Source organism: Periplaneta americana, chromosome 16 (assembly GCF_040183065.1).
Source record: "Periplaneta americana isolate PAMFEO1 chromosome 16, P.americana_PAMFEO1_priV1, whole genome shotgun sequence".
NCBI classification, from domain to species: domain Eukaryota; kingdom Metazoa; phylum Arthropoda; class Insecta; order Blattodea; family Blattidae; genus Periplaneta; species Periplaneta americana.
The window spans coordinates 11562615-11579223 of record NC_091132.1 but is presented as its reverse complement, the minus strand read 5'-3'; the positions used below and the strand labels follow the sequence as shown (position 1 = coordinate 11579223).

Sequence of the window (16609 nt, the reverse complement as noted above, 5' to 3'; positions counted from 1 at the left end):
GAGATAAATTACGTGAGTGAAGATAATGTAAACTTAAGTACCATTTACAGAAACTGACCTGAGTAAATGTCTGAGCAAGAATTCTAGGGTGTCTCTATTTGGCAAAGGTAGGGCCTTCACAATGTCTCTGAATTGCTGCAGCTTCTCTTTTTTGTTGGGATTCACTGTAAGAAATAAATCGTTGCAAACAATTTAAAAGTCTATTACAAACTGACCTAAAGGAACACATGAATGCTTACTATGGTTTACAATATCGAGATGACACAAAATATCAACAATTTCTGTTGCTGTTATTTCCGACATGGCTCCTCCTCGTTGCTTACATCCTAGGAAGTGTAGGCTCTATAAAGACTAGGTAGGTATAACAGTTCGCCATTTTAGTTCTTTTGTTGCCAGTTGCTGTTAGCAGACGACGCTATTTGCAGCACTGTTAAACATTATCACATCGTAGTTTCTATGATAGTCAATCAATCGCACTATAATTTTTAGGATTTATAGATAAATGTCTAAGGAAAGAAAGAATAAAATGGAACCTTGTATTTCTCAAATAACGTGAAAATTCTGGCAAAATATTAAAAGGAACAAAAATAACAAATATTCTGTTTGTTAAAGGTACATGAAAAGTATAATTCATTTCGATAAAACAAACTCATTTTCACTAAAAATGTCCAATAGAATCTTGACTCTCTCAGTCCACGATTTTGTAAACACTGAAAGCAGCGCGAGAATTTCTATAATAAGCAACCGTCCATCCTTTCTCCTAAGATAGTTTTCATCTGCTTGCTGCAAATGACAACAAAAGAACCAAAATGGCGGACGATTATACCTAGTACTTATAGAGCCTTAGGAAAAGCATAACGTCATCAGCAGCGAATGACAAGACACAGACGTTTAAATGTAGCCGACCTGCAATGTTATTGGCTGCCAGAAATACGAGCAACACAACTATAATAGAAGGGTCTTAAACTAGACATGACTATCCCACAGTATTACACAAATTAAGGGTGGAATTCATAGTCGTCACTTATAAAATGAGTGAACCCTTAAGTAATAAGTGTTTGCTTATAATAAGGGAACCCTTAAGTCAATTCCGAATTCATAGACAACACTTATTTTCACGTAATGAGTGCTCACTTACAGCTGCCGGACATGACGTCATAACAAAAGCTGACTCTCATTGAACTAATCGAAAGCAGCTCTACATGTGGAGTTGCTATAACAACGAGTTATCAATATTATTGTACTGAATAAGTTATATACAGCAATAGTTTCATGATATTTTAAATTCTAGTTGCATGTTAGTTATAGTTATAATCAGATATCCTACTAATTGGAACACGTGTTCTGTAGTAGTTAATTTCTTAAATAAATAAATTAAGCCTATTAGGCCTACTATATAACACTGTATATTGAATTTATTAACATAATGTTATATTTACTCTGTAATTTGCCAATTATAGCTACATTTTACATTTTTGGCTATGATATCTATACTTAACTCTTTTTAAAATATTTTTATTTGGTATTTTTCATTTATATCTAGATCTGTGTTTTTTATTTAGATAGTATCTGTTTGTTTTTTTTTTATTTTAAATTTGTAATTTGTAATTACACTTGTATCTTTTTATCTCTTTTTTCATGTTATATGCAATTCTATGTTTCTTTAACAAATATCTGCACTGTCTATTGTAATTGGGGCTTTTCCCTGTTATAGAAATGAATGAATGAATGAATAAATAAATAAATAAATACCGGTAAGTAAGTAAATAAATAACGATCAATTTGGCTAGAGCAATAACTTCGAATTGATCTGAAAACGATATCGCTTCTTAAATTCCAGTTCACTATACATTTCCAGAGGATTCTCCATGTCTCTAATATACCTTTTTGGGACACGTATATTTTCCTCATTTCATTCAACAAAATCCTCAAAATCATTCTCAGTATCCATTTTGAAAATGAGTGGTCACTTAAGGGTACAGATCAGCTCACTTAAGTAATCACTCATTATGTGAATGAGGGATAACTATGAATTAGAAATGAGTATAAGTAACCACTTAAGGGTTCACTCATTTATAAGTGGCGAATATGAATTCCGCCCTAAGTTCCTCATCTTAATTACAACTACTTATCATAATCTACTTCGTGGTATGCAGGGATAACTGTTTTCTTAACTCCTGAATGCTGCAAATTGTGAAATGAAGTTTGGCAGCTCATGGATTTAAGCATTTGCAGTTGAACTTAAACTATTTCAAGTGGGTTAGTCATGTCTGGTTGAAACCCTTTAATTCAAGGAATAAAGGTTACAAAAATGATGATAAAGAATTAATATTATTATATTTGCAACTGAAGGACTACTACAGTAAGCAACAAACATGGGAATACAATGAAATCCATACTTACTACTCGCTCGCAATGCTTTATGAAAATGTTCAAATGGAATGAGTGGTTTCTGAAGTTCTCGAAAGAAGAGCTTCAGTGCTCCTGTCAGTACATGCACGTCTTCTTCCTGTTCCAAGGTATCTAGATTATTCTGATCTACCTACAAAGAAAATAACTATGTTTAAGAATATAAAAGTAACATCAAAATGTTCAAAAGTCTTGTGATATAAGAATTCCATTCCAGTCAAAAATATTTGCGAAAATTATTCCGAGAAACTTACTTACTTACTTATTGGCTTTTAAGGAACCCGGAGGTTCATTGCCGCCCTCACATAAGCCCGCCAATTATCCCTATCCTGAGCAAGATTAATCCAGTCTCTACCATCATATCCCTTACTTACTTACTGGCTTTTAAGGAACCCGTAGGTTCATTGCCGCCCTCACATAAGCCCGCCATTGGTCCCTATCCTGAGCAAGATTAATCCAGTTTCTACCATCATATCCCACCTCCCTCAAATCCATTTTAATATTATCTTCCCATCTACGTCTCGGCCTCCCCAAAGGTCTTTTTCCCTCCGGCCTCCCAACTAACACTCTATATGCATTTCTGGATTCGCCCATACGTGCTACATGTCCTGCCCATCTCAAACGTCTGGATTTTATGTTCCTAATTATGTCAGGTGAAGTATACAATGCGTGCAACTCTGCGTTGTGTAACTTTCTCCATTCTCCTGTAACTTCATCCCTTTTAGCCCCAAATATTTTCCTAAGAACCTTATTCTCAAACACCCTTAATCTCTGTTCCTCTCTCAAAGTGAGAGAAACTAAGGTAACTAATATCAAATGACGAAAGAGACAAAACCATAAAATTACAGAAATAAAACAAAATAACCGAAATGATTAAGCAACATACTGGTAAAGAAATGCTAACCGAAACGTATTACGTCTTCATAATCCATATCATATCAAAATCAGTTCTTCTTTATTGCAGTGAAGGTTGAGTGTTGAACAAAAGAGTTCAACAAAGACTACTGTTGGGACAATAAATTTTCCGAACATCGTCTGGTGTGTTTTGTGGTTTCACACAAATGAAAGAATATATCAGTCCGTACACTGACTATGGGTACAATACATAATTCGCATGTGCAGCACCTGCAATCTGATCTTCTGAACTTGGGACAGGTTCCCAGAAGCACGGTACAGACCATCAGTCTTCATGTTCTCCTCCTTACTCTCGATGGCAGCAACGCAGCGCTGAACAAACGCAGGGACACGAGGAGATTCTCCCTTGCAAACGTCTGGCAGATGGCAGCCAAAGACTGGTTCATCTGCAACACATGTACAAACTCGTGGGTTATTTACACGACACATTGCTTTTGGCCTGCTAGCATTATTCTTCAGCTTTCCTTTTTCTTGCTATTCATACTGAGCACAGAATTTCTTCACATGTTCGCAGTTCATTAGCTCACGAGTGCAACACATTTCATACTGTGGTTGGGTAAACACTCACAAATTGTACAGGGCATTTCAAAACAATCATAACAATAAAAAACATTCATCTGGAATACAAAATTACCAGTGATCAGTTTTCCGGTCAAAAACAATGCAAAACATTCTAAAGTTTATTCCTAAACAGGTCCAGTAGTTCAAAATTCTACTACCAGGTGGCAAGCGGAATAGTTGTGAGAATGGTTACCAATGGTGAGAAGAAATAATTTTGTGTCTTACAATTTCATGTGACTAGGTCAGTGGTGAGTGTGCAACATCAATTCGTACACGATTTCATAAAGAACCACCAACACATTCATGGATAGAATGTGCAGCTGTGATCAACAACTTCTGTGGTGGTCCCCAAGGTCACCGGACATCACACCCTGCGTTTTTTTTCCCTACAGGGTGATGTGATGGACAAAGTTTGGTTTATGTGTTTCTTGTATAGTTAAAATAACAGAGATAGGAAAAGAACCATTGACACTTAGCTATGGACAGATACTGTTGCAAATAAAAAAAAAATTACTGAAGTAAAACTTCTTTTGTAAGTTTTGCACTTACGTGTTTTTTCACACTTACTCTTTCCCCTCTCCCATGTCCGAGCAAAATTCCTACACTTTTCTTGTTCATTTGTTTCTGATATACATTTTTCTATTTTACTAGTCAGCAATGTATGCAAAGGAACTGACCACCTTACCCCATTATCTTCTGACTTAATTGTCTCATGAGTGATGCCTTATTGGTGTCACTTATGTTTCAACAGTTTTGGACTGTTGGACTGACCATAAAAACGTACGTTTTTTGTTTCTTCGTTTTTTATACTTATATAATCGTATTTTAAACCCTTGGAGAGATAAAACTTCATTTGTAAGTCCAAAATCAATTTTGCTTGAAATTAGGTTTTCTGTAAAAATGCGAAAATAAAGTATATGTTCATTGTCAAGATGCAGCCCACTTCGAAATTCGTGGAAATTTGAAGCTTCTCATGCTTGTCCTGGCATGTGCTAGTTTCAATAAACCAGTTATGCATGATTGGGAGAATCCGTTCAGAGAGGGGAGAGAAGTATGTTAGTGAACTCTCACTTCATGACTCGTTGCGCAGAGGGAAAGAGTGGAATATTTTAAACGAGGATCCAGCGTCAAAGGCATGACCACACTGAATACAACTATCCTAATACCCCTCCAAATAGAAAATATTTTGATGTACCTGAAAAAATTATGGAAGAGTTATCAAAATTTGATGGTATGGTTTATTTCTTAGGAGCAAACAAAAGCAAGAAGTCCAAAATAGACTACATTTTTTGTAAAATAATCGCATGTTATTAAAATACTATTTCAGTTAAACGTTTTTATTACTTATGCGTTTTTCTTCAGACCTCCATAAAACATATAAATGATGTTTTACTGTATTTCTTTTCATAATTTATTTACAATGTTTCAACATAGCTGTAAAAACTGTATACATTGAAGAAGTTACTTTCAATGAACAAAATTTATAAGAAATATAACTACCTTTGTAGATTCCTTTTTTAACTAGAACTTCTTTTGGTGGTCTACGGTGGAAGAACTTCTTGAGGCGGTTGCGTATCTTCGTTTGGTTCTCATCAGGACTAGCAGTCAAATCCTCCTGGCTCGTGCTTGGTTTCACTGCTTAAAAGATAATCACACCAATTACACTGATATTCAGTAACTAATGCAACTGATTTGAGTTTAACATTTTATATCAACAGTAAATAGAGATTTAGTTTAACATGACAATTAAACATAATCCTTTCCTTTGTTCTGTATTCATTATCATGCATTTACATGAACCTACATTCCATATTCCATTCACTCGGTAAAAAAGAAAGAGAATTCAATATCCAATACAATGGCCAACACCTTCCTAGGACTTATGAATCCAAATATCTTGGAGTTATTTTCGATAGTAAGTTAACATGAAGCAACCATTTGAAATACATTTCTGAAAAAGCTCGTAAAAGATTCTCCCTTCTAAAAAGACTAGCAGGAAAGAAATGGGGATGCTCTAGGAATATTTTGAACACTACATACAAAATGTTTATACAGCCAGTGCTGACATACTGCGGAGAAATTTTAATTACTTCACCTTTCATAAACGACATAGAATATGTTCAAAACCAAGCTCTCAGACTCATTACTGGTGGAATCAAAACAACTCCAATAGATTCTATGAGATTCCTCACTAATATTAACAGCATCAAAATGACAATTGAAGAAAAAGCACCGATTCAATATGAAAAACTTATTAGATTACCAGGAAACAATTGGCATTCATACAGTCCTCTCTGTAGATTGAAAACTCAAAAAAGTTTCATATCCATTGTTCAAGAATTAAAACACAAAATCAATATCCCGAATTTAAAAGAAAACCTACAAATTAAACCAAACCCTTTAACTCTATTAAATATGGAATATAATCTAAATTTAAAAGAAGAAATACTGAAATCAGAAGTAAACACTGAAATACTAAAACAATTGTCTTTAGAGACAATTAATATTAGATACCCTCCACAAAACTGGCTTCATTTATACACCAACGGATCCTTGATCTCCAGAGAACAAGGTGCCGGTACAGGTGTTACGTGCTGTCTCTTCTCACTTTATAGATCTCTTGGATATGGAACAACAAGTTTTGATGGTGAAATCATTGCAATAAGTGAATGTCTCAGGAATCTTCTATGCCACATCAATAAATTTAGGAATCCAGGAATGCAGTTATATTGTCAGACTCCAAAGCAGCTATTCTATCAATAGTCTCTAAACACACACCTTCATCTCAAACAGCAGAAATAAATAAAATGCTCTCTCAATTAATATCACTCAATAAAAGAATTGTATTCCAATGGATACCATCCCATTGTGGAATTCTGGGAAACGAGAATGCGGATGCTGTAGCAAAGAAGGGCAGCACTGCTACTTACAAACCTGTTACTAAATCTACGTATTATTCTGTGAAAAGATTTATTAAATCTACATACTTAGACTTCAACAAACAAAATTTGATAACTCAATCCCAAGGGAGAAAGTGGAACTCCCTGCATCAAAATCCACAGTTAATTCCCGATTTCCCACGAAAATCGTCTGTAGCTGTATTTAGATTGGCAACAGGCCATGATTGTTTGGCCAAACACCTGCATAGAATTGGAATATATCAGTCCCCTAACTGCCCATTATGCAACTCAAACCAAGATATGGATTCGGAACACCTCAAAATCTGTGCTTCAGTAGCTGGCCATGATGATATCTTTGAAAAACACTGGAGTGCAAGAGGTCAAATGACTTTATTGTCAAACGCCTGGCATTAGAAAACAACAACAACAACAACAACATTCCATATTCTGTGTCATCTGTAGAATTCGATTTTTCCTCTTTTTACTCATTTTGCTTTCGTATGTATATTAATAATTTTCTTGCAAATTATTTTATTTCAAGTCTAAGAGATAAATAATACATTTCGACATCATAAATGTCTATGAAAATAGGTGTGGATTAGAGAAGAAATGTCAGAAGAAAGTAAAACTGGAAGAGGAGTACGTCAAGGATGCCCTTTATCACGTACCCTGTTCAACATCTACTTGGAGGATTTAGTGAAAAACTGTTTTCAGAACATGTGAGGAGTGACAGTTGGAGAAAGAAGAATAAAGTGCATAAGATCTGCTGATGATATGGCGTTGTTAGCAAAAGAGGAGACGATACTAAGGGATATGCTACTGGAGCTAAATGACAGCTGTGCGAATTCTAAATGAGGTGGTAGAGCAAGTGGACAGCTTCAAATACTTGGGGTGTACTATAAGCAGTAACATGAGCTGTTCCCAAGAAGTCAAAAGGAGAACAGCAATGACCAAGAAAGCTTTTAGTATAAAAAAGGCCATCTTCCGCAGACCTCTGGAAAAGGAACTAAGGAAGGGACTAGTGAAATGTTTTGTATGAAGTGTAGCATTATGTGAGGCAGAAACATGGACATTGCGATGAAGTGAAGAGAAGCGAATAGAAGCATTTGTAATGTGGATACGGAGAAGAATGGAGTGTGTGAAGTGGCCAGACAGAGTAAGAAATGAAGCTGTGTTGGAAAGAGTGGGTGAAGAAAGAATGATGCTGAAACTGATCAGGAAGAGGAAAAGGAATTGATTGTATCACTGGCTGAGAAGAAACCTGCTACTGAAACTGAAGGATATACTGGAAGGAATGTTGATCGGGAGAAGAGTTCGGGGCAGAAGAAGATATTAGATGATAGACGACATTAAGATAAACAGATCATATGAGGAGACAAAGAGGAAGACAGAAAATGGGAAAGATTGGAGAAAGCTGGATTTGCAGTGAAAGACCTGCCCTTGGGCAGAACAATGAATGAATGAAATGTCTATGTACCTCTGATTGAGGTTCTGGCTGATATGTACATCTATTATCAGGCAGTACATCTCACTTGATATTATGTGTCAGAAGAAGAACATCATAACAGGTAATGTATTTGGCGTAATTTATTAGATATCATTCATATTCAATAATATTTTATCAACATATATTTTTTTCTATTCAACAACAACAACATAAAGATTATTATTATTATTATTATTATTATTATTATTTCCTATCTTAATTTAGTTTCCTATCTTAATCTCATAATGCCTATAGTTGAAAATCAAGGTCAAATTGACTCAATTTATTTTGATTTTAGCAAAGCATTTGATGTTGTTCCTCACAAAATGTTATTAAATAAATTAAGTAATTTTGGTCTCTCCACTAACTACGTTAATTGGTTTGAAAATTATTTAACAGATAGACAGTCTTGTGTTCGACTAGGTAATTCTCTCTCGGTTCCATTTAATAGTTTATGCAGTGTTCCTCAAGGGTCTACATTGGGACCTCTCTTATTTTTATTATTTATAAATAATATAAGTAAAAGAATAAGTTCTAGCTGCCTTTTATTTGCGGATGATCTCAAAATCTTTCGCAAAATTAATAGTTTGGTTGATTGTCAAATTCTTCAAAATGACATTAATTCAATTTCACAATGGTCTGTTGAAAATGGAATGAAAATTAATCAATCCAAAACTTTTGTTATTTCCTTTTCACGGAAAACTATCTCCCTAAAATTTAACTATTCTCTCAGTAATGTCGTAATTACTAGGAAAGATTGTATTAGAGATCTTGGTGTCCTACTTGATTCAAAATTATATTTCCATGATCATGTGCAATATATTTATACCCATTCGTTAAGAATGCTTGGTCTAATTAGGTCTATAACTTATTCTTTTTCCACTCCTATGTGTTTATTAATTTTATACTATACATTGGTTAGATCCAAGCTTGAATATGCATCTGTTGTATGGAACTCCATTACTTCCACTGACTCGGCTAAATTGGAGAATATTCAAAGAAAATTTATTTCCTTGTGTTCTTATAGATTTTTACCAAATTCCGATTATAACTATGAGATTAAATGCAAATATTTCAATTGCGGTAGTTTGTTCACCAGACGTCAGGATCTTGATTATTTATTTTTTTGTAAAGTCATTAAGGGTGATATTGATTGTGAATCTTTCATAAGCAATATCAGTCTTCGTATTCCAGCTAATGGTCTAAGATTTCATAAATTGTTTTATAATAAAAATCCTAAATCTCTCTCTCCGGTCTGCAGATGCATTAAATATGCTAATTTGCATGGATTCAACTTGGATCCATTTAATGTGTAGTATATTTGAGTTTTTTTTTCTCACTGATCTAATTTTAATAATTATTTGTCCATTTTTTTTTTCTCTTGCATTTGGTCAATTATCTTATTGTACTAATTTATGATTTTATAATTTTTATTTGATCTATGATTGATGTAGACTATTATATTGTTTGTATTTCATCTCATTGCCATTTTCTATCATTCATTCTCATCATCATTTGTTGTTTTGTTCTGTTTTTGTATCGTGCTAAACTTTAATTGGCCTTGTGCTGTTGTTTTGCACGTTAATATTCTAAATAAATAAATAAATAAATTATCATCATCATCATCATCATCATCATGATTATTATTATTATTATTATTATTATTATTATTATTATTATTATTATTGAATCTGGACGATAATCAGTGTGGAACAAGCATTTACAGAAATGCTAACCAAATATGCGTAGTATTTCAACTTAAACCAGTTGAAAATGAATTATACAATAATACCTTTGACAGATCTTGAGCGTCCTATACGTGAAGACCTTTTAGTTTCCTCAGGAGAGCTGCAGCTCAAGTGCTGGGGAGTCATCTTCACGGCCTTGCTTCTTGGGGTGCTCACATAAGGAGATGGCTGCAATACAAACATCACACTAAGTATTTCATCTTGTAATACTACAGGTCATCACATAAAAATATAATGTTTCATGACAATAGAAGTTAAAAGGCAGATGGGGAGCTACAAAGTTCTAAAACAATGACAACGAATACATCCACAACTACTGTAGATATCTGGAATGGATTTTGATGGTCTGAAAATGAGAGGAAAAAACCTAGAATTTTAACAAAGTTTTTTATGATATAATAATTTCAGAACAATGTACATAAACTTCAGTTTATTCTCATACCAGTCGATTCCACCGTTTGTTTTGGTGATGCTTCTCAGTATAGCTTTCTAATTCAACATTTGTACTCTACTTTTAACCACAAATCTCTGCAGAATGCATATAACAAAGCGAACAATATATAGGATGACTCAAAAGGTCGTCTTTAAACTAAATGAGCTTACAGAGGGGTTGGAATGTAACAATTTTATAACAAAATCTGGTCAGTATAAGCTTCTGAATGTCAGGAACTACATGATAGGCAATATCGATGGTGTTCAACAGCAACAACTCGTGTGTAAAAAAAAAAAAAAAAAAAAAAAAAAAAAGCGAGATTATCTCTATAAAAGAAGTCTTTTCGAATTTTCTGCAAACACATCTTATGTTGTTGTTGTTTTCTAATACCAAGCGTTTGACAATAAAGTCATTTGACCTCTTGCACTCCAATATTTTTCAAAGATATTGTCATGGTCAGCCACTGAAGCACAGATTTTGAGGTGTTCCGAATCCATTTCTTGGTTTCAGTTGCACAATGGGCAGTTAGGGGACTGATAAATTCCAATTCTATGCAGGTGTTTGGCCAAACAGTCATGGCCTGTTGCCAATCTAAATGCAGCTACACACGATTTTCGTGGTAAATCGGGAATTAACTGTGGATTTTGATGCACAGAGTTCAATTTTTTCCCTTGGGATTGTGTTATCAAATTTTGTTTGTTGAAGTCTAAGTATGTAGACTTAATAAATCTCTTCACAGAGTAATACGTAGATTTAGTAACAGGTCTGTAAGTAGCAGTGCTGCCCTTCTTTGCTAAAGCATCCACATTCTCGTTTCCCAGGATTCCACAATGGGATGGAATCCATTGGAATACAATTCTTTTATTGAGTGATATTAATTGAGAGAGCATTTTAGTTATTTCTGCTGTTTGAGATGAAGGTGTGTGTTTAGAGACGATTGATAGAATAGCAGCTTTGGAGTCTGACAATATAACTGCATTCCTAAATTTATTGATGTGGCATAGAAGATTCCTGAGACATTCACTTATTGCAATGATTTCACCATCAAAACTTGTTGTTCCATATCCAAGAGATCTATAAAGTGAGAAGAGAAAGCACGTAACACCTGCACCGGCACCTTGTTCTCTGGAGATCAAGGATCCGTCGGTGTATAAATGAAGCCAGTTTTGTGGAGGGTACCTAATATTATCTTATGTTCAGGCATGGATAAATACTTTATAAGAAGATATTTAAATACCCTCTTATGTCAGATATTTGTTCGTTATCAAGATATTAATTTTTTTTTTCTCCCCAATAAAATAGAATTGTGTATTTTGACATACGAGATTACTATTCAACAACAGTGATATACTAATGAAGTAATAGCAATTTGTCTCAAAATTTAAGTAGGAAAAGTTTACATGAACTTAACAAGTAATTTTGTATCGCATCAAAAGTTACTCGAACTGGCGACCACCATATTTAGATCAATCAAGTGATGCAAATAACATGGCTAAAAGTGTTTATAGTTATTTTGCTGGTGTCTCGTAAAAGAGGCTTTTGATATGTCTCCAAAAATGTAATCAAGAGGTATCAAATCTGGGGAGCAGGCTGGTCATTCAACCAGACATCCTCTTCCGATCCATCACCTGGGATATGCAAGATGTAGGAAGTGCCATACAGTAAGAGTAAAGTGTGCTGGTGCAACATCCTGTGGCATCTACATCTGCTGACATGATAAGTGGCACATGTGTAAGTATTACCGTTATACTTCCTCCTGCATACAAGCTACTGCCAGTAGTAGTATCAACAGTGGTACTGGTAGTCATTATAGTAGAACTGGTAGTATTTCTCAACACTCAATGTACATAAAGCAATTTGATTTCAGACTAAATGCCAACTTTCTATATGGAGATGTCTTACTGTAAGGTTTCACTCACCAGATTCTCTATGGCTTTCTTGATAGACTGATACCATTCTTCTTCCTGCTGAGCATTCTCACACTGAAGAAGTACTTGCAAACCGAGGACTGTTGACACCAGAAACACGTTGCGACGACTTGACGCCTTCTCACCATGCTCCAACAATGCACCATTCAAGTCTACAGAAAACTCAGGATGGGCTGCACTCGACGCACTCTTCCCTTGACTGTTTTTCTGTGAAAATCCAACAAGCTACAATATATTTGTGCACATATCAAGTAACAACCTGACAAGCAGCAGTGATAGCTTTCAGGATCACCAATTTGCATAACCAGGGGCGTCATTTCAGTTTTTTTTTCTCGAGGAGAGGTGGGTAAGATTCTTTAAAAGAACCTTATAGAGTATATCACGTGGCATATTCCTTCCTTATATCCTCTGAAATGAACTATTTTCCATAGTGTAAACTGGGGTATAATTCACTTCTGGGGTTAACTTGATTAATAAAAATGGGGGGGGGGGAGGCTTAAACATAAAGCCACAATTCAAGTCACACAGTTTGTGTGCACTCAATGTTGAGTCTTTGACATCTTGTTAGCCCCCTTGAGGTATGTGGATATGAAAGGAAAAACAGTTCCTGGGTAGCTCAGTCAGTAGAGTGTTGGCACACTCAGCCAAAGGTCCCGGGTTAGATACCCGGCCCCAGAACAATTTTTCCCTTGAAATTATTGAAGTCAACTTCACAGGGAGCTATACCTGAAAGCCAGATTTATATAATATACGTCAATGTTCATTAACAGAAAACCACAATTCAAGTCGCACAGAGTTTGTGTGCACTCAATGTTGGGTCTTTGACGTCTTGTCAGCCCACTTAAGGTATGTGGATATAAAGGGGAAAAATGAGCCAGTGTCTGGTATAGTTCCTGGGTAGCTCAGTCAGTAGAGCATTGGGGTGCTCAGCCAAAGGTCCTGGGTTCGATTCCCGGCCCTGGAACAATTTTTCCTTCAAATTATTAAAATCTGTTATCAATAAGCAGTGCCATACACGGTCAGTTCCTCTCTTATGTCTAATCTTGACCAAATACTACGGAATAGCAGTAAATACAGTGCTACTCCTGTGTTTCAACTTAGCACTTTAATTCTCTTATTACAAGAAGTATTATGAACAGATTGTATACATTTTCTTTAGTCTTCATTTAATTACCAAATTTGCGATTGAAGAATTGTTATACATAGACCACTGGTACAGCACGATATTGCCACTACACTTCATTACATATAATGATAAAATAAAAGCTAATTTTACTAACTTACCATGGAGGCAAACGTTTTAGCATCCTTGAAGAAGAGCAGAAAGAGTTCTGTGAGTACAACATGCGCTGGAGCCCAGTTCTTGCGCAATTTCTTGCCATTTTCCGTTATTTTCGTCCTGTTCAGTGTCCCCTCTTTTAACACGCACTGTAATTGAAGCACATGAAAATAATAATTTTATACATACATCTTGATTATAGTCGTCCACAAGCATTTATGGTTGCCAAGGTCACACATTTTCCCTTCTTCTTACTGCAAACTTACTCACCCTCCTACCACCCTAATGGGTTGTGGACCGGATCTACTGTAAAAATCTGAACTTCCTACACTGCAAAGACAAAACCGAAATTCAGTATCCTGTCTAAGCTTGTGCTGTGCTCTTCTGTGTTATGTGTACTCGTATAGCTGTGTTATTCTATTTTATATATGTAGACACTTTTTCAAGCATTCAATAACTTGTGGCCGAGTGATTAGTCTCTCTGCCTTGCACCGTGGCGACCCGAGTTCGATCCCTGTCTGGATGGTGAACAAAGTGGGCGCGAGGGTTTTTTATCGGAGTTCTCCCATTTCCCCTCATCATTGTCATTCCACCAATGTTCCATAATCACAGTCACTCTGTGAGATCCTAAGCCAGGTGTCCAGAACAAATAAAAAAAAGTCTGAAAGTTGTATAACTTGTGTTTAATAAATACTATTATTGTTCGAGTATGCTTCACAGTCTAAATATGCGTAGCCAGACTAAATAGATCATTTTTTATGTTTACAAATATTTTTAATATCTTTCTAGCAGTGAGTCATCAGCTATTTCTTCCAATAAAACTCAGAGTTATGGCAACAGCTTTTGGTGTTAGTTTAAACATTTTAAGAAATGTTTGTATTGACGCGATTGAGTCCCTACAAAATGATCCATGCCCACCTTTCCGTTCTCCTAACCATCTCATGATTCATTTTCCGTTTCATAGTCTCGTCCATCATCTAATTTTCCTCTTGATCGTTCCTTCAATCAGTTTACTAGGCCTATTATTAATCTCGTCAATCTTTTTTTTCTTCCCTTCATTTCACTTACAGTTGTTTCTTCAGTAATTTTTTTCTGATCAAATTAATTCAGTTCTGATTGTCCTTTCAGCTATGTCCCTATTAAAACGTTCTCAGCAATCTGTTATTTCACGCCGTCTCGTCAGTCGTTCTACCCTAATAGTTCCGGATTTTATTTTCCTTCCCATTGTCTTAAATCTTTTTTTATCATCTCTTGTCACTTTCGCCCCAATCATTTAATCACTCCTGATCGTCTTATCAGTTACTTTCTCCTGATTATCTCGTGTTACTACAACACTATTTCATAAGCCTTCTTTCACAATTGACGAGACGCTCACTAGTAAATTATAAACGACCTATAGGCCTAAAAGGAACTGAGATGATCAAGAATGAATGGACGAGATGAACACAAGGAGACTGACGAGATTATTTTTTGCAGTGTAACTTGCAAAGGGAAAAGTTCGTGAGGAGGGTGGGTAAGCGACCGAAACTACGTACGACCTTGAACACTTCAGAAGTCTGTGTTCCACTATACACACTTGTAACACTTTGTATTACTTAGGGATACATTTGTAACAACAACCTTCATGTGTTAAAATGAAAACTAGGTTTAACACATGATAGCTGTTATACTTATATTCCTAAATAATTAAATGTATATTCTGAAAAACTACTAAACGTAACTTCTGCTGAAAACATTCTTATCATTTCCTAGAAATATCGCCTTTTCCAGAAACAGTGACAAGTATAATTTTATCCTCATCGCTGACTAAAACATTCTCTCTCTGGATCAGCAGTATTATTATCTGTATTAGTTTATTCTTGTAATATGTTACATCCAATACCCACTTATTTATTTTATCGGGAAGGGGCATGATCTAGTTCCTTTAGAGTTTTCTCTTTTTTTATCTATCAAAACGTAACTACCTTAGCTGTTCTTGAAAGAAATTTAATCTTGATAAGTCTTCTTTCTGAAGTAGTCTAACTTAACTACCATAAGTTAATGTTAGAATTGTAAACTGTTATATACTAGGGTAATGGCAACATAAATTTCACACTAAATTTATTTAGGTTACTTTTGACATTACATAATAGTCTCCTGCCATGTCAACAACACGTTGCCAAATTCTTGGAAGATGGCGGACTCCATCTGCAGCAGCATTTCTGGATATCTCTCTCACTTGTCAATCTAAAGCTCTTCAGATATCAACTCTTGATTGAAAGCAAATGCCTTGCTTCCACCCAACTTGCAATAGTTCAGTATGGTAGGACCCCGCTCCCACAGGCTTCTTGTAATGCCCTAAAGCAATTAGTTGCACGTTTTTCTCTTCCACCTTTGTTCGTATCTTTAGGGCTGTATTGTTTACTATAAATCAGAAACAGCCACTGTATTTACAAAATATGGCTATTTCGAGACTTTCAATATTGTAAATTTATGAAACAATTGCTGCTCTATTACACAGTACAAGATTTCAATGGTTACCACTAGGAACACTGATTTACATTACTTATCGAATGCCCTAGTATATTACATTTTGAAGCTTTCCTAAGTTTCTGAGGCTTGAATATTTGATTTAACGTTCATGATACTTGTTGAAATTTACTTACTCGTCTGAAAATACCAGTACGTTCCTACATTCACACGATTATTTAAACTGATATTCTAGATCATATATACTTCTAATTTGTTGCGATGTTTTATTTAACATTACTGCTATTTTTAACAGCTCCCTAGGGCCATTATTTTTAGATTTTTTGAAAAAAAAATTCACACATAATTCCAAAATACTTTTCAGAAGAAAAATTCCTGTTTGTACATTATCACTGGTATAATGGCCTTGTTTCCCTTCACAACTCGTAAAAGTACTAGCTGTAATTTCTGATATGGATGTACTACAGCTGGGTGAAGCCAC

At 35.2% G+C, this 16609-nt stretch overlaps 1 protein-coding gene across 5 annotated transcripts in view; it reads right to left on the bottom strand.

Annotated features, from left to right (window-relative positions):
- The window catches only part of LOC138691274 (rho GTPase-activating protein 12-like), an 87072-nt gene that overhangs the window by 10184 nt on the left and 60279 nt on the right, over positions 1–16609 (bottom strand). For 4 of the 5 annotated variants that reach the window (XM_069813110.1, XM_069813109.1, XM_069813106.1 and 1 more), the window contains 7 exons: positions 13665–13808; positions 12372–12587; positions 10064–10187; positions 5386–5523; positions 3535–3710; positions 2404–2542; positions 59–164 (listed from right to left, as the gene is read on the bottom strand). In XM_069813110.1, the coding sequence (XP_069669211.1) occupies positions 59–164; positions 2404–2542; positions 3535–3710; positions 5386–5523; positions 10064–10187; positions 12372–12587; positions 13665–13808 (1043 nt within the window). The remainder of the gene's footprint in view (positions 1–58; positions 165–2403; positions 2543–3534; positions 3711–5385; positions 5524–10063; positions 10188–12371; positions 12588–13664; positions 13809–16609) is intronic. The other variant, XM_069813108.1, reaches the window with a different exon arrangement.